Below are 27191 nucleotides of genomic sequence, written 5' to 3'. Positions count from 1 at the left end.
GGCAGAATGATGACTTGATGACAGTAACGAATGATGACAACAGAGAGTTAAGACTAGGGGGTGAGGGATTAAGACATCCATCTTAGCCGTGTTAGTTTGAACTGAGAGGTAGTGAGATCTTTACACTGGACAGGAGGAAGATCTGGAAAAGGAAGGTAGATAAATATTTATTACCTGTCTAGGAAAAGTACTCAAATTTGTATTTGTAGGTGATATTATGCAAGAGTATAGTTGTCATGGTTTAACCCCAGCCAGCAACTAAGCACCACGCAGCCGCTCACTCACTCCCCCCCCCACCCAGTGGGATGGGGGAGAAAATCGGGAAAAAGAAGCAAAACTTGTGGGTTGAGATAAGAACAGTTTAATAGAACAGAAAAGAAGAAATGAATAATGATAATGATAACACTAATAAAATGACAACAGCAATAATGAAAGGATTGGAATGTACAAATGATGCGCAGTGCAATTACTCACCACCCGCCGACCAGCACCCAGCTAGTCCCCAGTGGCGATTCCCTGCCCCCCCCCTTCCCAGTTCCTATACTGGATGGGACGTCCCATGGTATGGAATACCCTGTTGGCCAGTTTGGGTCAGCTGCCCTGGCTGTGTCCCCTCCCATCTTCTTGTGCCCCTCCAGCTTTCTCACTGGTTGGGCATGAGAAGCTGAAAAATCCTTGACTTCAGACTAAACACTACTAGCAACAACTGAAAACATCAGTGTTATCAACATTCTTCACATACTGAACTCAAAACATAGCACCCTACCAGCTACTAGGAAGACAGTTAACTCTATCCCAGCTGAAACTAGGACAATAGTATACAGTGCAAAGAGAAGGGATCAAAGACAGAATCCCTTCCAGAGTCCCAAATAAGCCATAAAGACACAGATTATGTGCAGCAATTGTTTTTAGGGGATGGTGTGATGGGAATCCCAGCTTTTCAGCCAGGTTGCTAGCATAAATGCAGTTACAGGCATTTTTTGCAGCCCTTGAACCCTCATCATTCTTTTAATTTAAGTCAGGATGCCATCTGCCTTGATTTTTGTTAACAGTCATGCCCCATGAATTTACCCACCCCCCTCCTTGCTGTGTCAGAAGCTCTGCTCAGTAATTCTCATTGACAGCAGGGTGACGTCAGTCGCCCAGAGCAGAACGTTTCAAATGCAGCTTCCCTGCTAATTAAACTTGGCCACCAAGCCACTGAACACTGTTATGGAGAGAGATGTGCTAGGACAGAGTACCAGGAGCTCCCTGGTTAGGTTCCTCCCTGAAGTGTTTTGGATAAAACACTGGTTTTAACAGGCAGCAGCCACTCTCCAAAATCATCTGACCTTAGGATGATTTCCAGCACTCCTAAATACTCAAAAGGCCATGAATGAGGGAACACTGAGGAAATATAAATGGATTATGCCCTGGGGGACCATGTTCTCTTCTTCACATTCTTTTACTGCATCTCAGTGTTTAAAAAAAGAAAAAAAAACCACAAAACACCAAAAAAAACCCCACAAGCACAACAATCATTTTACAGGGCAAGCAAATCAGGTTTTGTTCTGTCCTTTTCACCTGATGCTAGTATATTGCAGGAAGGACTAGTGAGGCTGGCATCATTATGCATCTTGTCCCTCTGTTTTAGCCTTTTGACACCAATTGCAGTAGTGCAAATTAGAGCACTCTGGCACGTGTATAGGGCTCATAAAATTCATCTGAAGCCACATTACTTGTGTTGAGAGATGTAGCCCTTAGTTTAAACCTGTTCTCTGTCAAGATTGTTAATGTCTTCTTTGTATGCCTTACTCAGTTTGAGGGTCTCTCTTTAAAAACATTTACTTCTATATTTTTGTAGATTTTGTTCTGTCTTATGAAGCTGTTACTTTGTGATCTTTTTTACTTTAGGGAATTTTAGGTCTTGAGGAGCCTGTGTTCATGCTAACTCATGAACTAAGGAGAAAAAAAACCCAAAGAAACCTTTCAAAGTCATTTTAGAAAAGAAATGCACCAAAAATGGCTGCTGGCATTTTAATTAAGGAGAAATCCTCTTCAGATGTCAAACTCCATGTTTATTTCTCCAGGCTTCCATTTTCCAAACTGAAGATGGAACCAGCTGTTTGTATCTCAGTTTTCTTTGGTAGGCTCATTGAATTACTTTGTTTTGCTTTTTTTCTTTTCTTTGCTAATCTGAAGAAATTGCTTATTTGTTTTTAAATAAACATCAATTATTGCATATCTGTCTTCTCAGAATAAATCAAGTCTTACAGTGTGTTTGGAAGAAAGGAAGGTGCATTTTAAATAATGTTTAATAATGATCGAATTCTCAAGATCTTGAAAAATGTTCATGTCAGAAAGAAGCAGCTTTTAGTTCTATGAAAAAACAAATTCATGAAGGTCATACTCAGTATCTTCTATATGAGGAAAGCCTTCCTCTCTCTATGCTTCCTGATTAACAAAGACTTGATGCCTTCAGGTGATTTTGTAATACAAGGAGTCCAAACTGCTGTCTTTAAATATTTTGTGCTCAAAATTCTTGATCAACTCTGTAGCCTAGTAAATCGGGGCTTTAAAGTCATGATTTCTTTTGTAACAGATTTAGGTGTGATTTCCTTCATACCCTTTATTCAGTCTTTACTTAGCCACTGTAGTGCAGCAACAGGCTTTCATGTGTTTCATGAGGGTTCTGCCACACATTCCCTTCTGCTCTGTCATCATTTACTGCCAAGCAGAACAGCTCACAACTGAGATCTAGCTGCTGTTCCATCAGTGAGATTTCATTTTTACTTCCTCACTGGTTTGCAGAAAAAAAAAAAAAAAACCTAGCAGAGTTCTACTGCTCTTCAAATCTGCTAGAAACAAGCCAAGGGGGTCATAGAGGGGAGATGGGCAAACTAACACTACGATCACCTAACTAACTCTCGCTTCCGTAACAAAGCAACCTATAAACTTAACACACTGTAGACTAGACAATGTCTTTGTATGCCTTCAATCCTACCATCCACCAAGTCCCTATAATCTGTCTCTTTACTGCTAAAGAGCACACTGGAAAGCCAGTCCTTCTGGCCCCACAAACTCCCCGTTATGTTACCCAAGTTAAATCTGTTTCAATCCTTCAGCTGTGCCAGCAGCGCCCAGTAGCTGGAGCCTAGACAGCGGAACCAGAGAGGCCCTTCCATTCCTGTCTGCCCACGTTGGGAGCATCTTGGCCCCACCAGTGCCTCCCCGAAGCCTGCCCCATGGTAAGGAAATGCCCAGTAGGCTTGCTGCATAATGCCTGCAGTCATGCACAGATAAATCTAGACCACCTGAAAGCTGACCTTAGCCTTTTTTTCCCCCCTATAAAAACAATCAGAAACAAAACCCCAAAGTCTTTCCTGGTCTGCTAGGTTAGCACTGGACAAAGATTTCAATTTTTTTTTTTTCCTTAAATCTTCAAATTTTTTGCAGTCCTTATAGTAATACGGACTTGCATCTATTTTGGGACTAGAATTAGGTGTGTGAGTGTTGAAGCTTGGCCTGGCTTCTTGCCAATGACCACCTTCAGCAGTAATTTAAGGTTACAAAGCTATTAAATGAAACTTCAAATGTTCATTGTTTATGAGCCTGTTGCCTTGCCATGAGAACCTTGACAACAGGGTGGGTGGAAATCTATCACTGCACTTAACTTCTCGTTAGCATTTTGTGTGTGTGACAGATGCACTCCACAGTATCTATCAGAAAGGAAGCCCTAAGTTGGAGTGGAGTTATCAGCATTTGGAGCTGCTACCTGGCATTAGAGTCTAAAATCCCAGCTCTTTTGCTGCAGTGAGGCAGCACAAATCTGTGTTTCTGATCCTTGTCTCATTCCAGGACACTACTCACTGCACTTTGATGCCTTCCATCACCAGCTCAGTGATGCTCCTCCGGCACTGCCTGCACGAACATTGCGCAAGGTAAAAAGGAAGTGGCAGGAGAGCAGAGAGGCATGTAGAAGGAAAATAATAGGCTCCTGAAGGAATCCCCCTCCTCCACTCCCACCAAGCAGCTTTTGAATACAGAAACACTATTTTTAACATGCTAGTAACTTACACGTGAGAAAATCCACTGAAAGCTCATAGCCTATTCCAGAGTCGAATTCTATAGAAATAACTTCCGCGTGTTGTAGGCCCTTCCGCTTTCCTTCTTTGCATGATATGCTGTGATTTCAGGCACCCTGATTATCACCTCAGCTACTGTTTCTTTAACAGCTCTAGTGTTAAGTGCACTTTTCTGCCCACAAGAGGTACTTCCATACACGTCAGTGAAGTGCACATATAAACAAATAATCACTGACATTTTGAACACAAATGGAACTGCACCATTGTTAACATGACTGTCAAAAGTTGAGATGCGGAACAACACACAAGATGCAGTGTTGCCTCTTTTGTCAATTTTAACTTGGTTTTGTTTTTCTCCAAACAGTCCCCTCTTCATCCTATCCCTGCATCACCCACCAGTCCGCAGTCTGGTCTAGATGGAAGTAACTCCACTTTATCCGGCAGTGCCAGCAGTGGTGTCTCTTCCTTGAGTGAGAGCAATTTTGGACATTCTTCTGAACCACCTCCTCGCACAGACACCATGGATTCTGTCCCCAGCCAGGCCTGGAACACTGATGAAGATCTGGAGACACCCTACCTCCCTGTCAGGTACAGTCTCTCTGAGCCTGATGTCCTAGAGTCGCTCAAATCCCAGCCATGCCGAAGCCACTCTGCTCCATCTGGAGTCATTCCTCAGGACACCATGGACCCTCCTGCTCTACCCCCCAAACCTTACCACTCCCGGCTGCCAAACATGGAGAATGAGGAGGGAATGATAATTGAAGATGATGACAAACACCGCCCATTGCATCGTAAAGTATCCCAACCAGTGAGTGGTGGAAAGGAAGAGCAGGCCAGGGTAGCATGGGAGCATGGCATCAGTGAGCAGTAGGGACAACTCCTGGCAAGCAGCTCACATAGTCATTCCTTCTACAAAGGAGAGATAAGGACTCGGAGAACAGCAAACCGATTTTCTACTGCCGCAAGTTTATGTCTGGAGCCCACAAAAGCAACTGGGCCAGCATGGGAGGTTGCTGCTTTCCTTTTTAATTTCTTTTTACACCTTTCCGTTACATTTTTTAACTTTCTGTGCAGTGGACAGTTTGTTCCTTCTGCAGTTTCTTAACCACATCGTATGGCACACAAGCCATAGAGACTTGCAGAAGCTGAAAAATACAATTTTAAGCAGAGGGGGGGGAAAGGGGGGAATGTGGCAAGTTCATTTTGAAACTGCTTTCCTCCCAGTTCTGAGACGCACATGAGTAGAAGCAGTTGCACTAGGGACATATTTCTTTGCTGTACAGAAGTGAAAGCTCATTGCTGAAATCAGGGATTCTATGAACTGTCAGGCTTGAAGGTGCATGAGCTGCAGGCAGTGGAAAGATGGCAATTCTAAGAAGAAATTGGCTCTTTTGAGAGCAGGATTGTACATATCTGTGCAGTGATCTCCCTGCATTGGTTCATAGGTGCTGAGGCAATCTAACCAGTGCTGATGCACTGATTTCCAAGATATCATTTCCAACAAACTCTGCCTCCTCTGTTTTTTATGTACTGTTTGATTTCTTAAATTTTGCTTTCACTGGCTAAACCAACCTGCTTTCTCATTGGAATCATATGCTATTCATCTGCGCTACAGAATGAGAGGGGGTTAGTAGCCATTGGAGCTACAACCTAATTGTAGGCCTTTCCCATGCCCAACTTTGGGCAGGCTGTTGACACCAGCATTTCTATTCCAGTTTAAAAAATAAAACAAAAACAACCAAATTGAGTTTCTCATGCCACAGCTGGTTAATGACCCAGCCAGTAAAGAAAAGGTGGCTTAAATGCATCATATTCAACAATCCTTGCCTCAGGGCTGAACATCACAATCCTCACCAACTTCCATCACCCAGGAGCTGAGATTCATTCCCTGTTAACATAATGTCCTCAGTCCCTCCCAAAAACTCACTACAGCTGGTGTGCAGAAAGAATCTCCATTTCTCACAGCAGACAGAAAAAAACCAAGACTCAAGAAAGGCCCAGTATATAGTGTACACCCTAGAGTCAGGGATCTTAAAGGCAACCTGTAAAGAAGAAATGTTTGTTTCCTCTTTTGCTTCTTTAGAATGTATAAAGAAGCTTTAAGAGCTTCTTCTCTCTCTTCTGGAAGGTTGATTTTTTTTTTTTTCTTTTTCTCCTCAAGCAGCAATACAGCCTTTCCCCACCACACACACCTTTTTTTATTGAGAGGCTCCAGAAAGGGCTAAAGAACCAACCCAAAACCAAGAAACAGAACTATGCACAGGTGAAGACAGTACAAGTCTATGAACATAAAACAAGCCTTTTAATCAGTATTTGCTTAGTTCAGTACATGACAAACCAGGAGAAAAGTCTGTGGGTAACAGAGCCAAGATCTGTTCTTTGAAAAGAACACTAAGAAATCTTTTATTCCTATTTTCATATTTTTCAAGAAACTTTCAATCAAAAGAGTATCAAGTATTTAATGTTTTTAGATAAACAAGCAATGTTCCTTCCTCCTACCATGCCCCACACACATTTTAGCCTTCCTTATAACCCTTTCCACCTGCAGATTGCAAAGCACACTCCAGAGGATGGTAACAGACCACCCTCTTTCTTACCGCTGAAAAATCTGAAGCACATTCAAGTAAGACTTACCTCCACCAAATAAATTAGTGTCAGAAACAGGAATAGCACTCAACTTTGATATTGAATTCTTGCCCTAATCACTCAGTTTTTCATGCTACAAACAGCATAAAGAAGCAAAAAAAGGATATTCTAAATCTTTTACAGGTCACCTTTAGCACTACCTCTAAATACAGTGACTGGGCAGAGTACGTTGCTTCTGAACTCTCCTAAAGATGATCTGTCTGGGCTCAGCAGTCGTATGAAGGGGATTTTAAGAGGATTTGTTTATTTTCTTTCTCAAGCTCTAGCCCATGCAAAACCACTGAGTTACAGATTTGTTTCTTAAATGGCCTGTTTGGCTGGAACAAAGTCTCTCTTGCTTCCTCTATTTTGTTACTAACGCAGGCTGCTTGTAATCATTATATCCTTCACACTTAAGACAATGATAATAAAACCTGGACTATAGTGGATGTTTCATCTTTAGTGGGAAGGAGAGTCTTCCAATGCTAGGACAGTCCTAAATGTTAATGAACCAAGCCAGATCTCTGATATAGAACACATGTATGAAAACTCAACTCAAAATTATGCTTTCAGTAAAGGTAAGTCAAGGTAATTCCTTAGAAATGAATGAAATATTTTCACATATGCTATTCTCCAATCTCACTAAGACTCTTCAAGTGAGGTTTTTAAGAGAACTAAGTATTCAATTCCATCTCCCCTGCCCCCTTGGGGTTTTTTTTTTGGCAGGAAGATTAAAAGTAGTAAATGAAGTGACTTACTGAGCTTCCTTATTGCAAAAAGACAGCAGGTCTTGCAAATAAAACTTTGCAAAACCAAGAATGCAACTAACATGGGACTAAGTCCCAGTCAGCTGGAAAACCTGCCCACTAGAACTCTAATCAGTCTCTCAAAACGTATCATCCTGCTCTGATTAGAGACATTGTACAACAGCAGTGAGTCCATTTGGGAAGTCTGAGATTACTATGTATTTGTAAGGGTTTGAATATCAATCAGATGATGTATACAAATACCTAGTTTACGGCAGGTCCACACAGAGAAAGACAGAATAAATTGCTGAATTTACTAAATTTAAGCCTCTCTGGAGTTAAATTTCTGTTACTGTTCTGATATCTACCAAATATTCTGTCTCCCTTTTCAGTGCTTGCCTTAAAGGGGGCAGAAGATTGAAAGACTATTATTAAGATTAAGATTTTGTGAATGTTGGAACTAATACTTCTTGGAACTAATACTTTTCTGTAGGGTGAGGTGTCTTATAGCTAAGTATAACTCCAACATCAAGCTCAGTCCTGGAGTAGGTGGAAGCAACAGCAGTTGTTGCACTTGCCCAGCAGGATTTGAAGATTCCTTGTATAAACCACAGCAACAGGATGTTTTGAACAGGACCTTGTCATTCTATACTTGACTCTAATTCAAACTTAGTATGTACTTGCCTTCACTGGGTTTTCTTTGTGTAACAAAATAGCATGTGCATTCCTGAGAAAATTGGTGGAATTCTGCTACAAATCTCTCCATCATCAGTGTACCTGCTGGCCCCATCTGAAACAAAATTGAGAAGGAACTACAGTAGTAGAAGAAAAGCAATTAAAACAATTTCTCTGAATCCTACAATTTTTTTCCAATGGTTGGGTTGGGTTTATTACTGTGTGCAAGACTAAGATTCTTTTCTGTCTTTTCCTCTGTTTGGTTTTTAGCTTACTTACCCTTTTTTAGGTAAGGGATATTGCATATCCCTTCTGTGGGAGAATCAGCCAAAACTGGGGAGGCTGGAGAGAGCAAGAGCCTTTGGGAAACAAATTATGTGATATTTAAAATTTCCTCTGATCATGCTTCTTTGTAAATACCCCCATTTGAATGCTGTGTATTTGTACAGGAAATTGAGCAAAAAATGTATAGATTGTGATGTCTGACTGGTATTCTGCCCTGTAAATGTGTTTTTAACCTCTGGCATTCTGTGCTTATTTAAAAAAGGCAAAAACCTCTAACCACTTCTCTTTTGTGTATTCATGTTTAAAATAAAATGAAAACAGCTATCTTATCTATAATGGAAATCAAATTTAAAAGGAAAAAAATAATTTGTACAAGTGTCCTAAAGGTACTTCATTGTATATATTGTGATAGCATGTTTCCAGAACCAACAAATAAGTGGTGTGAATTTTAGATGTAAATATCTGCCGTTTGTTTTGGGTTTCTTTCCCTTACCCATTCACTCGACTGCTGTGATGTGGAATTAAAGATTAATACCTGATATTAAAACAGTACAGCTGTATGTTCATTGCTGTCCTCCAGGCAGTTATCCTCAGGCTGCTCCAAACATTCACGAGGTATATGGAAACAGCCAACGCTTCCCACTTTGTGTGAATGAGGAAAATGGGGGGCAACCAAAAGGACCTTGTGGCTGTTATATGTGGTGAGGGAAGAGCTTCCATGTTATTCTTAGCTGACAGTATGCTATTTTATTTAATATCAACTTCTTAAAGCAAGCATCAGGCATGCCCACCAGCTAGTCTAGTCAGTTACATCGATTTCCATGACACATGCAACAGCCCAAGACACAGTTTTGAGGCAATACTCAAGGTGCAGGAGACAGAAAAAGTAACCCATTTCTCCCATCCTGTCTTGACGAACCAACAAAAAAAAAAAAGAAACTTCTCCCAAAAGACATTTAGCAGTAAAATATAATAACAGTCTTAACTTATGCTGGCCATGGGGTGTACATAGACTGCCAAGCCATCCTTTTCATTAAGTACATACCACATACAAATACTGAGAAGAGAAACTGTAACAAGGTACTTCAAAGTATATCTAAAATATCAAAATGTGGCTTAGCTAAAGTGTTCATCTGACACCTGAAAAATGTCTGTATAAATCAGACCCTTTGAGACTGTTCCTAGCCCAACTTATCAAATCTTAGTTAAATATTTTTTTTTCTTCAGCTAAAAAACATTTATTAACCAAGCACAGGAAATAAAAACTGTATTTGGCATAACAGAAGATGTGTGAAGCCCTCAGCTTTAAACAAGAGTTTAAAAAAATCTTATCGTTTCTTTTAAAACCAACAGAAAAATTTTTCAGTGTAAGTCAAATACTTTATTTAAGCTAAGGCAACACTAGTAAGATTGAAATCTAAATACCACATTCAAATACCTCTCCTTATCTAAATAAGAAACCTTCAGCACAGTTTCAATATATGACTTGTGCAACTCAGTATGAATTTCATTATAAAGCTGATAAGAGGCGAAATTAAACCTCTAGAAAGGACTATAACCTAGCCAATAAAGATTCAGACCTCTGCATAAATATGCCTCTATTTGTAGATTCACCTTAACAAACCATGGACACAGACACACAGTGTTTAGAAGGATATATATATATACCCACACTACATTATAGCCCACTGCCAAGAGGTCCTAGCTACAGGCCTTCTCTTTACTATTATGAGACAATTCACATACCGCTTCTCCCTTTTCACAGGCTTTACCATCAAGGCCACATAAATTAAAACCAAATTTGGAGTAGTAGTTCTACTACACCTCAGCTTCTATTCAGCATTCGTTCACAGCAGTACTGCATTACATTTTTCCACCAAACTAACCTGGTTTCACCTCCACCATGACAGAGCACACTTCATTGTCCTCACAGGCTAACACCTGAAGCTGAACCCCTTTCATCCACTGATAGCTGTACACAGATCTGCAGTCTCTGGTGGCAGAGCCAGCAAAGGTCCAGCCCACACAGCAGGCTCACCATGACCACACAGCTTCCGCCATTTACATAACTTAAACTTCCCAACACCACCAACTCCAACCCCACAGATCTACCAAGCCCAATTACCTCTCCTGCTCACTCCTAACATGCCACCTTTGCCCTGTTAGCTTGTGGTGATTGGTTGTTCAGCCTGGAGAAGAGAAGGCTCCAGGGAGATGTTATAGCAGCCTTCCAGTACCTAAACGGGGCCTACAGGAAAGATGGGGAGGGACTCTTTATCAGGGAGTGTAGTGCTAGGACAAGGGTTAACAGTTTTAAACTGAAAGAGGGTAGATTTAGATTAGATATTAGGAAGATGTTCTTCCCTGTGAGGATGGTGAGATACAGGACCAGGTTGCCCAGAGAAGTTGTGGCTGCCCCATCCCTGGAAGTGTTCAAGGCCAGGTTGGATGGGGCTTTGAGCAACCTGGTCTAGTGGAAGGTGTCCCTGGCAGGGGCGGGGGGGGCGGTTGGAGCTAGATGATCTTCAAGGTCCCTTCCAATCCAAACCATGCTATGAGTCTATGACCTCTTCTTATGAGACCACTATTTAAGAGCTGATCATATTCCAACAGCCCCCTCAGCCCTATCCTGCTCACATCTTCCCTTTGTACTGTTAGCCCACCAAAACCACATACTACAGGAGCTCCCAGCACAAAACCAAAACATTTATAGCTACCTGGTTCCCTTCCTTTTTTTTTTTTTTTTTTTTTTTTTTTCCCCCCCCTTTTCCCCAAATAGAGCATTTTCAGGTATAGAAATTGCCTGGTTAGCAACAACCTCAATCCCAACTTTGGTGGTTATCAATGGGGAAAACAAGCAAACCATTTAAATGGTGGAATCAATTTTTGCTTCTCTCCAACAGCTCCCTCTCTCTAACCATCACCCTTTTTCTGCACGCAAAATTGAAAAGGGATGTTCTATTTAGGTATTCTTTAAATTACCCACCTTTCTCTCATTCATTCATGCCCAGATACAATGGAATAATGCCTAGCCTTCACTGTAAAACCACCCATGGCCTGGAGAATAGAGTCACAGTCTATACAGTCACACACACAACTGTATTGGGTTTGTGTGGCAAGGTTTTGGTAGCTGGGGGGGGGGGGTTACAGGGGTGGCTTCTGTGAGAAGCTGCTAGAAGCTTCCCCTATATCTGACAGAGCCAAGGCCAGCTGGGTCCAAGACAGACCTGCCACTGGCCACAGCCAAGCCAATCAGAGACAGTGGTAGCACCTCTGGGATAACATATTTAAGAAGTGGAAAAATGTTGCTGGGGCACAGAAACTGCAGCCAGAGAGAGGAGCGAGAACATGTAAGAGAAACAACTCTGCAGACCTCAAGGTCAGTGAAGGAGGAGGGGGAGGAGGCGTGCTGGAGGAGGTGATGTCCCTGCAGCCCGTGGTGAGACAGCAAGCTGTCCCCCTGCAGTCCATGGAGGTCCACACTGGAGCAGATCTCCACCTGCAGCCCGTGGAAGACCCCACGCCAGAGCAGGTGGGTGCCCAAAGGAGGCTGTGACCCCATGGGAAGCCTGTGCTGGAGCAGGCTCTGGGCAGGACCTGTGGACCCGTGGAGAGAGGAGCCCGTGTTGGAGCAGGTTTTCTGGCAGGACTTGTGACCCCACAAGGGACCCACGCTGGAGCAGTCTGTGCCTGAAGGACTGCACCCTGTGGAAGGGATCCACACTGGAGCAGTTCGTGAAGAACTGCAGCCCGTGGGAAGGACCCACATTGGAGAAGTTCATGGAGAACTGTCTCCTGTGGGAGGGACCCCACACTGGAGCAGGGGAAGTGTGAGGAGTCCTGCCCCTGAAGAGGAAGGAGCAGCAGAGACAACGTGATGAACTGACCATAACCCCCATTCCCCATCCCCCTGCGCTGCTGGGGGGGCAGGTAGAGAATTTGGGAGTGAAGCTGTGCCCAGGAAGAAGGAAAGGGTGGGGGGAAGGTGTTTTAAGATTTGGTTTTATTTGTCATTACCCTACTCTGGTTTGATTGGCAATAAATTAAGTTAATTTTCCCGAAGTCGAGTCTGTTTTGCCCAGGACAGTAATTGGTTGAGTGATCTCTCCCTGTCCTTATCTCAACCCACAAGCCTTTTGTTATATTTTCTCTCCCCTATCTAGCTGAGGTGGGGAGTGATAGAGCAGCTGCATGGTGCTTAGTTGCTGGCTACGGTTAAACCAGGACCACTAAATTCCTAGCAAACTACCTATCCATAATCATGGCACTCTGCCATACCATCCTAACTAGTTCCAAAAGCTTGCAAAAAAATGACCAGAAGTCACTAGAGGTTTACTCCTCACTCAGCTGCATGCTCCAGCTCTAAATCTGTGACTGTTCACTGGCACAGTAACTCTGCTATTTCCCAGCACCTCACTTCTTCAGTACTATTTGGCCTAGCTAACATCACGACCAAACCCACAGCCAAACATTTCCATGACCATGGGGAACAAACACACACAACCACTTCTGTCCCCCACAGCATCCTGTAAGGTACAGCAACTGTAATGGACACAGCACTAGCAACCTCCCCAAAAGAGAGCTAATACTTTCTGTTTAATCAGTCTAACTGCACAATTTAGGACAGGACTAGAAACCCTCAACGTTAGCTGCTACACCTTTTGCATCTTCGTAATAACAATGTAAAACTCCACCCACATTTTGTCTATCTCAAATTCTCACGTACAAGAAGATCTCATATCCCTCCTTGTTCTCATCAGATTCCTCCTCTTGTTCTCATCAGATTCCTCTTTATTCCAAAGAGGGAATTAGTTGATTAATATCCTCCTGCAGCTACAGTTTTAACTGAAACATTAAAATGTGACAGTAAAACAGGAGCTAAAGCCTCCTAAACAACTGAGGGGCTTTTAAACAATAAAAACAACCAACTCCTGCATCCATAACTAAATCCTCAGCCACTGTCAGAAGATAGACACTAGGAACCATGAATCTTGATGCAACTCAAAGTATCCTGAGCACATGCCACTGCAAGAAGATCTCTGAGGCTCAGCCAGTCTTCTGAATATTACCACTTACTGCTTAGACATGTAGAAATTAAGGACTACATTTAAGGGAAAAAAAAAAAAAAAAGTTTTTTTTGCTTTTTCAACATCTATCCAACTTAGGCTGGTAACAGAATGTCCCAACACTACTGAGGACCAACACAAGGTGTCCATCACCCAGGTTTCAGACACGACAAGTCCCTAATGCTCCAGAGAGACAGTGGCTGGAGGGTGGTGAAATGACCAGAACCCTAGAAACCTCACCATGGATCAAGAAAGAAGCAGAAGGTAAAATAAAAGCAATCCTTCCTAGCTGCTGAAATGTTGGAAAATAAACTATAAATAAGTGTCCCAGTTTGGGCTGGGATAGAGTTAATTTTCTTTCTAGTGGCTGGTATAGTGCTGTGTTTTGGGTTCAGTATGAGAAGAATGTTGATAACACACTGATGTTTCAGCTGCTGCTAAGTAGTGTTTATACTAAATCAAGGTTTTTTCAGCTTCTCATGCCCAGCCAGCAAGAAGGCTGGAGGGGCACAAGAAGATGGGAGGGGACACAGCCAGGGCAGCTGACCCAAACTGGCCAAAGGGGTATTCCATACCATATGACACCATGTCCAGTATATAAACTGGGGGGAGTTGGCCAGGAGGGGCAGATCGCTGATCGGGGACTAGCTGAGCATCGGTCAGCGAGTGGTGAGCAACTGCATTGTGCATCACTTGTCTTTCTTGGGTTGTATTTCTCTCTCTTTTTTGTTATCTTCCCAACTCAGAAGGAGTCCTTGTTCCTTCTCAGAGCCATCTGAGGATCCCATATTGAAACATACAGAAAGGCTCATTTCCCAATCCAAAACCAAATAAAATCACTCCTATGCTGTCACACAGTCTGTTCTATAAAAACGTATAAAAATCCTACTTTGTTTGAAGATCTGTTTCATAACTGCACTCTTTTGATAGTTAAGCTTCCTCCTTATTGTGAAGCTCCTAAATTCTCCTAATTCTGAATTTAAGCCCTACTTCCAATTAATTAATAACCCACTTCATCTTGCAACTCTTTTGGCCACTATCCTGATAAAAACAAGGGCCAATAATCTTCCCAAAGTACACGGATGCTGAGTAATTCTGGGAATCATTATGGACTGATTTAGAAGAGACAGCAATATCATTACCAATCTTGACAAACACATTTTGAGAGACAACAAGACCTAGAAAGGTAAAAAACAACCTCTTCTATCTGATGAACACATGTGATATATTCACACTGGCAAGATGCAGTGTCCTAATTACTACTCAACTGCTACATGACCTTTACTGAAGCAGGTCGCTCCTCCTCCCCATCCTGCCTGTCTCCATCGTCAGGCTTATAATTTGCAGCTGATGACCTGCAAGAAAATTCAGGCTTAGACACTGAAAAATTCCCCACAGCTCCTACCATGGCTTTGCCTGGGGCAGGTACAACTAGGCTGCTTTGTTGGTCTTCCCGCACCAAGAGAACCCACCGAGCTAAGATATGTGCTCCCTTGCACATGTGACTTTGCCCCTACCTTCTTTTACTAGAATGATATTCTAGGACACGTACAGTTAAACATACAGCCCCACAAGACAAGAAACTATCAACAGGTGTGTGCACTCTTCCCCCAGCTGGCCTACAACTTCAACGGGATTTAAGTGATAAGCTCACAGGGTTGGGGATTGTTCAAGGCACTTCCCAGCACATCCTGTGAGGGCTTTGGGAACAAAAGGTGAAAGGCCTGCTGACTGGGATAGTACATAGGAATGAGAAAAAAAAAAAAAAAAATTTGTTTCCTTGACCCAGCAAAAACAACCACCCAAGAAGCCAGAAACAAGCTGCCCACGGGTTGTTATTTTAACCACTCAGCTTTCAGTTGTCCCACCTCAAAGAATTCAGGCCTTATAACTCACAGGGTGTACACGTATAACCAAAAGCCACCCGTGGAGGGCTTTATCAGCGCTGACACTAAGGCTGAGGAGAGGTCTGTCCCTGCCGCAGGGCCCTCCCAATGGCCGCCCACCCTGCCGAGCTCCCTCCCCCGGCCTCACGCCACGCACCCCCAGCCCACGGGAACCCAGAAAAACAGAACCCCACCAACCTGAAGCTCCCATCGGCACCAAACCCCGCGCTGCTCGAGGGCCTCGGGCGGTCGCCTCGGCCTCGCCCCACGCACCCCTAACAGCCACCCTGCCACAGCTAGCAGACGAAGGGACACCCCACGCTGACCTGCCCGCTCCCGGCGCCCACCCCGGGCAGCCGCAGTCCGCGGGTGCCGCTCAGCCCGGCCTCAAGGCAGGTCTTGACTGCGAGCAAAGGCGGAGCCGTCCCCGCCGCGCCCCTCAAGGCAGCCCAGCTGCAGGTGTGAGAATCTGCCCCTTTAGAAGATGGCGCCCGCAGGCAGCCGCTAGGAAGCGCACGAGGGCGGTTTGCCCTCAACAAAAATGGCGGCTGCGGGAGGCGGGGAAACTCGCCGCGCGCCGGCGTTCCGCCGCCTCCCCCAATCAGCGGCCGCCAACTCTCCCGTGGAGGCCGCAGGGCGGCCAATGGGAGGGGGCGGCGTGGAAGCCGGGCGGGGAGCGGGCCAATGGGGCGGTAGCAGCGGCGGCGGGGGGGAGCCGGCGCGGGGGCGGCGGTGCCGGTGCCGGTGCGGCGGGCGCAGTGCGCGCGGGCTGCCGAGCGAGGCGGGATGCGGGCGGCCCACGGGCTCTGGGCGGCGCTGGCCCTGCTCCTGCTGCCGGCCGGCAGCCGGGCCCTGCGCGACGGGGAGTGCGAGGGTGAGTGGGGCCGGGCCGGAGGGGGGGGCGGGCCCGGCCCGGCTCGGCTCGGCTCGGCTCGGCTGGCGGCCCCCGGGCCCGGCGAGGTAAGGCCGCTCCTCGCCGCCGCTCTACCGCAGCCCGGCCCGTCCGCCGGTGTGATGGAGCCGGGACGTGGAGCGGCCCCGCGGCGGGCCTCGGGGCTTGGCTCCGGTCCCGGTCCCGTCCCCCGCTACCGCCCCGTCGACGGCGGGCAGTGCCAGCCCTCCGCCGCCGGGGCCGGGGCCGGCGGGAGCGGTTCCTCCCGGGGCAGGAAAAGTCTCCGAAGTCCGCCCCAAGTGCCGCCGGGCCGGGCGCGCTGCTCGGGGGTGGCCGGGTCCCGCGGGGGAGCGGCGCCGCGGCCGGGAGGCGCGGGGCGGGGTTGGCGGCGGTGCCCCCCCCTGCTCTCCCCCGGGCTGGGGCCCGTCCGTCCCGCGGGAGGGGGCCGGGACCGGCGTTCTGGAGGGAACGTAGCCGGCTCGAGGGGCGTCCGGTCCCTCCTCAAGCGGGTTAGCGGTAGCGCCGAGCCCGGGGGGACGGGATCGTCCCCTCCTCGGGCTGGGGAGATGAGGGGCTCGTCTTCCACAGCCGGGGCGCAGGGAAGCCCTCTCCCCCGCCTCCCCCCCGGGTGACGGTGACTGGAGCGTCGGAGCAGGGAGCTGCTGGGAGGCAGCAAGCAGGAGGAAGCGAGAGCGGTTACTCACCTGGACTCTCCCCCCTCGCTCATCACAGTAGTACGTTTACCTCGGCTTTGTCCGCCGACTGCTGGAGGATCGGGTGTCCTCTCTGTAATGCGTGAAGCCAGAAGCGATGCACAGCTGATCTTTGAGTCTGGGCGCGTTACGTACCACCTAAATATGAAAGCCTCTGGGGTGGAAGCTGTTGAGCTGCACGGCAAATTAGACTGCTCTTGCGTGGTGGAACAGAACAGATTCCCCAGGTGAAGCAAGAAAAACTTGAGGTGGGGCTGTCGTAACTGGTTGGGAGTTTGTGGTACTAATGCTCACCCCTTCCTCCTTTTTGTAGGGAGAGAAACAGTAAGACAGAAGGAGGGGGAGGGAACGTAGTAAATCAAAACTTTCGGCTGCTGTCCCAGCACTAGGTTGGAAACTTGTTTCTACTGTACTGTAGTCATCGGTACCACTGCCTGCAGCATCTTGATTCTTTCCAAAGGTTTTCACTTCCAAACACCGCACAATGGACATCAGTGTGTGTCTGTGACTGGGGACAAACTGATGTGAGGTAAATGATGGTGTGGTATGCATACAAAGAAATGTTTTCCTAAATGGCCCAGCTTATAATTACTTCTAGCTCTAATATAATGAGAGTAAGTTTCTACTCGTTTTCACGATGGTCATACTCTGTCTCCTGTATTTGCCCATTATCCTGTGCCACGGCTTGTGTGCAGAGTTGAACACAAGTTGCTAATGACAATAATATTTGCCCATCCCTTCCTGTTGGGGTAAACAAATCGCATAAAAGATGTAACTTGCACCTTTCCTCTAGAAGCAGGCCAGGGCCTGGCACTTGTCTCACACCTGGAAGTCGTGAGAATCCACAGGTCCTGCCGCAGGAATTGGTGGGGCCGCAGAGCTCTTGGTCCAGGCGATGCCGATGTTCACGGGTGGGTTGTGTGAGCAGCAGAATGAGCGAAATCTGACACTCTGCGAACTCGCAGTGTCTCTCTCAGTGTCTCCCTCAGTTGCCCTGTCACACAGACCCTGCGTGCTGCAGTAACCGTAGCTGTCTGCCCTCCTCCCCAGCGACACAGGCGGGTGTGCTGTGCTTCGTCTGGAGCATATGTGGAGTGACTGCTGCCAAAGGGAAAGTGTAATGACTAAAGTTGTACGTGCCCTTCCCACAGGCAGGAACTTGGATCTTTCCTCTCAACTGCTGGTGCACTTGTGGGAGTTCCGTTATCTTTAAGACTCTTCCCTCTTTCAATCTGAAACCGATTCAGAAGCTTGTGGGAATGAAGAGAGGAGAAACACGCCAAGTGGACAGAGCGTGCGCTCACATGATTTCTTTTTCTCTTGGAAATAACCTACCCATGAACTGAACCAACTTGATAATCGGTGATACCGTATTGCTAAAAACAGCACACGTGGAGTCTGTAACGGGATTATGTAGAGAGAGTTGTTTTTCAATCAGAACTGGTTTTGAAGCCTGTGGTCTGACAAGTTGCTTCCCAAAGCAGGAAGAATAAGGCAGAAAATTAAGCTTACATTTTTGCACGGGCACTGCTTTGTGTTGTATCCCTCAGCTGAATCCTGCTGCTCACTCACAACAGTGTACAGAAGCCACTGGACACGTCCATGGATCTGGTTTCTCAGATTGTCAAAAACCCACCAAAAATACCAGGGCATATTGTTGATTCACGTGTGCTCTGACAGACTTACTGAAATATGTGTGAAGTCACTGACTGCTAATGCAGCTTCTAGAAGTTCTGTTCTCCAAATCCCTTATTCTGTTTCCCTACAAGTGCCCTCTAAGTGCTGCCACGAGATTACTGCAGTGGCAGATAACTCCATCCATCTTCCCTTCCAGTGTGTGTCACGTTCCTGGGAAGGTTCTACCAGAGTCTAAAGGACAACGATGTTGACTTCACACCTGCCAGTATTGAAAAGGAGCTTTTGAAATCCTGCAAAGAAGCAAAAGGCAAGGAGAACCGCCTGGTAAGTAGTAGTAGTCAATGATACTTGCCTCTTGAGGGAGTAAGTTGTAGAATACTTGGCAAATAAGGGGAAACTAGCGCTTCTGAGTTTGTATGATATGGCTTCCCAGGGGCTGTTCTTCCTAGCTCTGTGGCCACAATTGGTCCTGTATTTTTTATAAAAGAGGACTTGAGGAGTTTGACCTCTTCACCTTAAAAAAACCAAAACAGTCTGTCAATAGACATCTTACTGGCTGTCTTTGTTTCTCCCCGTTACTGAAGCGCTGAGGATTACAAAGCTTTTATTTGCTGTAGGACTTCCTTGTCCCTTAAACTGTATTTGGGGTGCTATGTAAGTTGCTGAAATATTTATGCTATTCGGCTGTTTAGCTGAAAACTAAATAAAGGAAAACCAAATTGCCCTAACTAAAACCAGAAGGCAATCTGCAAATGAAGAGCCCCAAGGAAAAGGCCCTGCACTCTCCTCAGAAGAGAACTAGAGAGACACCATCAGAAATACAGAGGGGAAACGCTTCAGAAAGTCTTTCTCTTTGAATGAAGACGACTTCATTCTTAATGCAATTCAATTTTTATAAAAGTTGAGAAACAAGACAACCAGCCTCAACAGCTTTAAAAGCAGTGTGATGGGAAACATCTGCTCAGTACCCTTGGGTTCAGAGTTAGGCTTCCTTTTGCCTGTCTGTAGCAGTCACTTGGAAAGGTTCTGCACCAGTAAACATCTAGCTGCAAAACCGAGTTAGGAGAGAAGATGGATAGAAAACTCTCCTTTTTAGAAGCATTTTTCCATGCATCCCCACCTCATTCTTTTCTTCCCTCTAGTGCTATTATGTTGGGGCCACAAGTGATGCAGCCACCAAAATCATTAACGAGGTATCAAAGCCCATGAGTCATCACATCCCCGTGGAAAAGATCTGTGAGAAACTAAAGAAGAAAGACAGTCAGATCTGTGAACTAAAATACGGTGAGTTGCCAGCATAAGGGGAAATGCCCGTGCTTTTCTGGGGTATGGATCATTCGGGGTAAACCAGCATGCTAAAACTACTCAGTCCTAAGTTCTGTAGCAGGATTGCTAGCCTAATTAGGTTGCACAACCTGGGTTGCTCTCCAAGGACACCCTAGACGGTTTTACGGAGATGCTCAGGTAAGATTGTTGGCTACTAGCCCTTTTTAGTTTCTGCAGAGCCACTGATCTGCCTTGAAAGAGGTTGCTCCCAGGTGTATCAGCACTACTGTGCTCAAATCACTTTTTGGGATATTGTGTTTAGGAGGGTGTGCAGTAAGGCTTGTCCTGGGGAACAGCCGGGTGTGTCCTATGGCCTGGGTTCGAGCCCTTAGCTGAGCTCTGTAGTCCCAGCTGCTCTCATGTTTGCCAGTAGCGGGTTGATAAACACTTCTTTCTCCCCTCCTCTGGTGTCTGCTCGGAGTGTTCAGCACTCTCTTTCTTACCACCTTGCTCAAACTCTCGCGTTACTAGATGACGTGCTCTTCCTGAAAAGACTAATATGAAGAACAGTCTTGGGAATACCTCCTTCCGACTGCTTTCCTGTATCTCTGCCCTTACATTCCCCAGAGACACCCCTTGGATTGCGGGTCTTTATACTTCTCATTTCTCATACCAATGTCCTGTTGGTTCCTAAAAAGCTTTCTGTTGTGGTCACTTGCTTATCTTTCCTCTGAAATCACTCTGCTACCTTTTATTTACCCAGTGGAAGAGAGAATCAAAGTATTACTGCTCCTACGATCAAGGGGCTTTCAGGGCTATCGTGGGACTACCTGCATCTAAGCTGCAACCAAACTTTCTGGCTTCCAATAGTGCCTTTTAGTGTTAAAAAACCTTATCTCCCGTCAGAAGCCTAACTTCGATGTGCCTTCCGCCCCCCGGGGAGCCCGGCACCTCTCTCCCTCTTGCATTTTGGCTTCCTCGCCTCCCGCACCGGTCTCCGCCGGCCTCCTCCTCCTCGCCGTCTCCACACACAAACGGCACCGGCCTCCTCCGCGGTGCCGGCCGCGGCGGGCCCCCCATCACCCCGGGGCGGGGGGGGGGGGGGACGGCGGCCGGTCCCCCCCCACCCCTCCGCTGAGCTGGGCTCTGCTCTCCCCGCAGACAAGCAGATCGACCTGAGCACCGCCGACCTGCGCAAGCTGCGGGTGAAGGAGCTGCGGCGGATCCTCGACGACTGGGGCGAGGCGTGCAAGGGCTGCGCCGAGAAGTCCGACTTCATCCGCAGGATCCACGAACTGATGCCCAAGTACGCGCCGCGGGCCGCCGGAGCCCGCGCGGACCTCTGAGGGGGTCCGGTCCGATCCGGTCCGGTCTGGTCCGGTCCGATCCGGCCCGGCGGGGAGGCGGCCGAGGCGCGCGCCCCCGGCGGCGGTAGCTGAGGCGGCGCGCGCTGTACGGGACGTTCATTAAAGTACAACGGTCTCTACCGGGCGGACGCGTGTGCCGTGTGACGTGATTGCGGGGCACACACACGCACGCACTTCACCGCCACCCCCCACCCACCCCCCCGCGCCTCTCCGGTGGGAGCGGCCTCGCTCGCTCGCGCGCGCGAACACCCCCCCCCTTCCCACACACTCTGCTCAGCAGGGGGCGGGGTCTTTGCCGGGCGCGCGCCGGCACCGCTTCGCGATTGGCCGCCCGGCGTCACGTGCGGCCGGGCCGGCCCGGAGGCGGGAGGCGCTCTTGCGTCACGTCGCTGTGCGGCGCCATCGCGCCCCCTGACGCCGCCATGCGGCGGGACGCGGGGCGATGACGTAGGGCCCGCGCGGCGCGGCGGCCGGAGCCGCCTTCGTTCCCTTTTGTCCAAGATGGCGGCGGCCGCCGGAGGCGTCTCCTGAGCGGCGGGCCCCGGCGCCATGAAGCGGGGCAGCGAACGGGACTCCAGCCCGCCGGGGGCTGGGGGAGGCCGCGCCGCCGCCGCCAAGCGGCCCCGCGAACGCGAACGCGAGAGCAGCAGCCGGCGCGGCCCGCACCGGAGCTCGGGCGCCTCCCGCAGCAGCCGGGACAAGTCCACGCCCGGCGGCGGCGGCGGCGGCAGCGGCGGAGGCGGCGGCACCACCACCGGCGGCGGCGGCGGCAGCGGCGGCGGAGGCGGCTCCAGCTCCCGCAGCCACCGCGGCGATGAGCGCGCCGGCGGCGGCGGAGGCGGCGGCGGCGGCGGCGGCGGCGACTCGAACCACCGCCCGGCGGGGAGCGGCTCGGCCTCGGGCGCCCGCGGCGGCGGCGGCAGCCAGCCCGCCCCCTCGTCCTCCTCGTCCTCGTCGTCCTCGTCCCGGGCGCTCGGCGTGCCCAAGGCCAAGGCCCTGCCGGGCGCCGTGGTGGCCCCCTCGCTGCTGCTGGCCGGGCCGCCGCCGGGCGCCGCGCCCTCGCTGCTGCTGGCGCCGCTGGGGGGGTCGGCGGGCCTGGCCGGGGAGCCGCCCGGCTCCTGTGAGTACAAGACGCTGCTGGTGAGCGGGCTGAGCGCGGCCCTGCCCGACCAGCTGCTGGAGGACGGCCTGTTCCGCCTCTTCCAGCGCTTCGCGGGGGGGGGGCGCCGGGGACATCAGTGTCAAACTCTCCCACACGCCCGAGCTCGGCCGCGTCGCCTACGTCAACTTCCGACACCCCGGGGACGCCCGCGACGCCCGCCGGCACGCCCGGGCTCGGCAGCTGCTCCTCTACGACCGGCCCCTCAAGGTGGAGCCGGTGTATCTGCGCGGGGGCCGGAGGAGCCGCACGCCACCCCCCGCGCCCTCTCCGGAGCCCCTGGGGTACCTGCCGCCCATCCACAGCACCTACCAGTACAAGCAGAGATCGCTCTCTCCCGTCACCAGCCCCCTGCTGCGGGAGCCGCGGCCCAGGCACGCTCACGCCGCCGCCGCCGCCTTCGCTTTGGAAGCGGCCGCCATCGGGCTCTCCCGGGAGCGGGAGAGGGCCCTGGATTACTACGGGCTGTACGACGAGCGTGGCCGCCCTTACAGTTACCCCATCGTGGCTGAGGAAGACCTGATGCCGGAGGACGATCAGAGAGCCACCCGCAACCTCTTCATCGGCAACCTGGACCACAACGTCTCGGAGGTGGAGCTGAGACGGGCCTTCGAGAAGTACGGCATCATCGAAGAAGTGGTGATCAAGCGCCCTGCCCGGGGCCAAGGCGGGGCTTACGCTTTCCTCAAGTTCCAAAACTTGGACATGGCGCATCGAGCCAAGGTCGCCATGTCGGGCCGCGTTGTCGGCAGGAACCCTATCAAAATTGGCTACGGGAAAGCCAACCCTACTACCAGGCTGTGGGTGGGTGGTCTTGGTCCGAGTACTTCCTTGGCTGCCCTGGCGAGGGAGTTCGACCGCTTTGGCAGCATCAGGACTATTGACTACGTGAAGGGAGACAGCTTCGCTTATATCCAGTACGAAAGCTTGGACGCTGCCCAGGCTGCCTGCGCCCAGATGAGGGGCTTCCCTTTGGGCGGACCGGAGAGGAGACTCCGAGTGGATTTTGCCAAAGCAGAAGAGACGAGATACCCGCAGCAGTACCAGCCTGCACCGCTCCCCGTGCACTATGAACTGCTAGCTGACGGGTACAGCAGACACAGAAGCCTAGAGCAAGACTTGAGGGTGCGAGATAGGACTCCTCCACATCTCCTGTACTCAGACAGAGACAGGAGCTTTGCAGAGGCAGACTGGGCCAGCCCTGCCAAAAACGCCGAACGCAGAAACAACTTGGAAAGCTACAGCCGATCGGTGCGTAGCCGGAGCGGAGAGCGCTGGGCCAGCGACAGCGATCGCAGCGTGCCCAAACTGTGGGAAGAGAGGCGGAAACGCCGGAGTCTTTCCAGTGACCGCGGGAGGACTACTCACTCGCCTTACGAGGACAGAAGCAGGACAAAGGCCAGTGGGCCAGCTTTAGACCGCAGCCCAGACAGGGCTCGCAAGGAGAATCACACTACAGAATCCGGAGCCGAGAAAGAGCAGAGTAACTCCCTTCAGAACAATCGTCATGCGACTGAGGAGAAGCCCCATCGTGAGGCATCCGATGCTCCCCAGCCTAAAAAAAGGGACAGCGAACGCAATCATCGAACTGGTGAATCGGAATCAAAAACTCACGAGGAGCCAAAATCTGAGACCAAAAAGCTAAAGAATTTATCAGAATACGCTCAGACACTGCAGCTTGCTTGGAATGGGCTTCTTGTGCTAAAAAACAGCTGCTTCCCCACCTCTATGCACATCCTGGAGGGAGACCTCGGTGTCATCAACGGACTCCTTAAAGACCATTCATCCGGCGGGAAGTTAACGCAGCTCAAAATTGCTCAGAGACTTCGGCTCGACCAGCCCAAGCTGGATGAAGTAACTCGCCGTATCAAACAAGGCAGCCCCAACGGCTACGCTGTGCTCCTGGCGACCCAGTCCACCCCGGCGGGGGCCGAGGGGACCTTCCCTGTTGTAGAGCCTGGCTTGCAGCGACGGCTTCTCAGGAATCTGGTCTCCTACTTGAAACAGAAGCAGGCTGCTGGGGTTATCAGCCTGCCCGTGGGAGGGGCGAAGGGCAGAGACAGCACAGGCATGCTTTACGCGTTCCCTCCCTGTGAATTCTCTCAGCAGTACCTCCAGTCAGCACTAAGGACATTGGGAAAGTTAGAAGAAGAACATATGGTGATAGTTATAGTCAAAGACACTGCCTAGCCCACACTGTCTTTTCAGATTCCATGTTTTCTTTGTGTGTCACACAACCCAGTTGTTTTTAAGGCCGATCATTTTGGTGGAGGCTCAAAACACCTCAACCAAAGTGGTAAGATTTTTAGTTTCTAATTAATTTTAATACCATTTAAATAGAGCCCATTTTATTCGTTTTTAATATGTGACACTGTCTGCTGTTGTTCTGTATTTTTATTTTTTAACTGTATGAAAAGTTGTCAGTAAAGCCTTGTTCACTGATGGATTTCTAAACTTGTGCGGTATCCTAGTTTTTATGGCCCAGGAAGGGCTGGTTCCCTGTGCTGTCAAGAGCTGGAAGGTGATGGTCCCAACCCGTTTCAGTTTCTCAGACCCCAGCCTCCTGCACCTCCTCCGTCTCTTTAGATGTGTCCTGCAAGGTGGGAGGGGGAAGGGGGGGGTCCTTTGTGCTGTATGAGAGACTGAAAGGTTGGTTCTGTATCTTTTTTTTTTTTTTTTTTTGTCCTGTTTGCTTTTTATTTCATAAATTTGAGTCTGAATGCATTGCTGTTGATGCTCTATTTGAGGATAGAAGCTTCCCAGGAAGCCAGATACGAAGGAAGCAAATCCTGATTAAGAATAGAAGTGGTTTTTATACACAACAAAAAAAATTACATTTAATACTTGGTGAAAAGTTTGTTACAAAGGAGTCAACTGTATTCAATTCTGTGAGGTCTGAGAGCACCCGATACATGTCTCAGTCAGATAGAAGTTCTTGGGTAAAACAAAAATGAGGCTTGACATTCCCATTTTTTATCAAAGGAGGAAAAAAAAAAAAACAAGCAGGAGAAAAAAAAAAAAGTCACGTAAGGGGGAACCCTCTTGGGCCTGTGTTAGATGTAGACAAGCAAATAAAGGGCGCAAAGGGTTTTGGCAAACTGTAGGTGCCCGTTTGCGTAGTCGACCATGTTGCACTATCTGAAATCCTTTATTGAAAGATAAACGGCAAACTTGTTTTTGCTAAAGTTGAAACTTGTTTGCAGGCTTACAAAAAAAGAGATAAATGTGTCTGGCTGTCTGAAAATGTGTTATGTTACTGCAAGTAACCTGTCTATGACTGTAGGAAACTCTGGAGATCAAAATTTGAAATTTAAGATGGCATGATTCCATCACCTTTTCTATCTATCTGTGGTATGAGACAGTTGTTCAGGAGAGAAACCAGGACATCTGCACCTCTGGTTGCTCCATAACGTTAAGGATGCGGTAACTAGTTTAAATTTGAGTTAAAATCCACACTGTTCAGTTTGGGGATATTTTTATTTTTTAAAATTATGCCTGTAGATTTTAGAAGGCTTACAGAAAATTGTGTGGGATTAAAAACACTAAATTTAAAAGTTTCTTTAAATTTGCAGGTGGGGTTTTTTTTGTTGTTGTTTTGGTGGTAAGCAAGTGAACAAAATCCTGGGTGAACCAGAGTCTTTCTGGCACCCGTCTCTGTGACCGAGCAGACTCACTTGCTGACGGCTGCCAAGGCCCTTTTAAAACTGTGCTCTCAGGTATGATTGGTATCAAAACCTATATAGCAGGGAGCATAACTCAGTCTAATGATGCTTTTCTTTTTTATTTTTTTTAACCCTGCAATTTCACAGTAGCGACATCATCAGCTGATGATGTATGAGCGGTTGCTTAATTTAATAATGTATTGATATCAACAAGTATGGGTTGGTTTGTTGGTTTTGTTTTTTTGGTTTTGTTTTTTTTTTTTAACATTTAATACTGTGATTATATTAAAAGTAAATCTAATGAGTTAGTGTGATCATGAGGGGGTTAGTATTTCACTTGATGATGCATCTTCTGTACCCCAGAAAACATAATTCTGTCCGTAAGGGCCCGAGTACAGCTACAAGGCCACGGAGGGTTTTGTCCATGGTGTGCGGGCACGGTTCAGTGAGAGGTGAGCTGGCTCGTCTGCTGGGAGCGGCAGGGCTCCGGGAAAGCCGATTTATGCTGTGGGAGCGGAGGAGCAACTCTGCTGCTCCCAGCAGCCAAGCCGTGACTCCAGACTCACTGCACTGGGTTGCACTGGGCAGCGCAGCGGTACGCTTCATGACACCACGGCTGCGTGGCGTAGGGGAGCTGGACTGCCCCTGGTTTTACACGGTTACAGGGACGCTGACTTTTAACCTTGTGACCGAGTCCCCAATGCTGTTGTAATGTAGACAGTGCCAAATGTCAACAATTGTAACCGTTAAGTGTTATCTGAAACCAAGTGCTATTAAATACCCCTTATGGCCAGAGTCATAGAGTGATAGAGCTTTTTGTCAGCCTGTCATCCTACGTGTTGGAGATGTCCGTTCAGTCTGAGGCAGAGTGCGTGGTGGTGCAGTAACAAATGCCTGGCTGGCTTCTCGCTGGCAGGGAGCTGTAGCTTGTGCTGCTGTGGAGTGGCCTTGCGTGTGTCTGTGTGCGCGTGCATGCGTGTGTTACGCTGTGTGAATGAGAGGAATCGGAAGGAAAAAAAAAAAAAAAACCCACGATAAAAGCTGCAACTGCTTGATGGCAAAGCCAGGGAACCACCAGAAATCCCCCTCTCCCGCTTTCCTTTTGAACCAAATAATAATGTAGGGGTTTTTTTAGAAGACAAACGTT

The 27191-nt window shown here is 48.5% G+C and overlaps 3 protein-coding genes across 22 annotated transcripts in view; all 3 read left to right on the top strand.

Moving 5' to 3' along the window:
- Positions 1–8942, top strand: part of DOCK3 (dedicator of cytokinesis 3) — a 226279-nt gene extending 217337 nt beyond the window's left edge. For 16 of the 19 annotated variants that reach the window (XM_030043808.2, XM_030043805.2, XM_030043804.2 and 13 more), the window contains 3 exons: positions 3105–3227; positions 3838–3920; positions 4429–8942. In XM_030043808.2, the coding sequence (XP_029899668.1) occupies positions 3105–3227; positions 3838–3920; positions 4429–4935 (713 nt within the window). In that variant the 3' untranslated portion in view covers positions 4936–8942. The remainder of the gene's footprint in view (positions 1–3104; positions 3228–3837; positions 3921–4428) is intronic. The other 3 variants (XM_030043809.2, XM_030043819.2, XM_030043818.2) reach the window with 1 other exon arrangement.
- A 7104-nt stretch (positions 8943–16046) lies between these two features.
- Positions 16047–21347, top strand: MANF (mesencephalic astrocyte derived neurotrophic factor). Of its 2 annotated transcripts, XM_029996271.2 has the most exons (5): positions 16047–16221; positions 18787–18914; positions 19733–19874; positions 21018–21217; positions 21252–21347. In XM_029996271.2, exons 1-4 carry the CDS (start codon positions 16134–16136, stop codon positions 21200–21202), a joined length of 543 nt encoding a protein of 180 aa, XP_029852131.1. In that variant the 5' UTR covers positions 16047–16133; the 3' UTR covers positions 21203–21217; positions 21252–21347. The 2 variants fall into 2 exon arrangements, with proteins under 2 accessions (XP_029852131.1, XP_029852130.1); XM_029996270.2 differs by having other exon boundaries at positions 21018–21347.
- Positions 21348–21651: 304 nt separating this feature from the next.
- Positions 21652–26839, top strand: RBM15B (RNA binding motif protein 15B). The gene is given in 2 exon segments (XM_029996225.2): positions 21652–22450; positions 22452–26839. Coding segments are annotated over 2 exon segments (2799 nt in total). The 5' UTR covers positions 21652–21772; the 3' UTR covers positions 24573–26839.
- Positions 26840–27191: the final 352 nt, after the last annotated feature.

The sequence above is a fragment of the Aquila chrysaetos genome, chromosome 20 (assembly GCF_900496995.4).
Source record: "Aquila chrysaetos chrysaetos chromosome 20, bAquChr1.4, whole genome shotgun sequence".
NCBI lineage: Eukaryota > Metazoa > Chordata > Aves > Accipitriformes > Accipitridae > Aquila > Aquila chrysaetos.
This window is presented reverse-complemented; position numbering and strand designations above follow the sequence as displayed.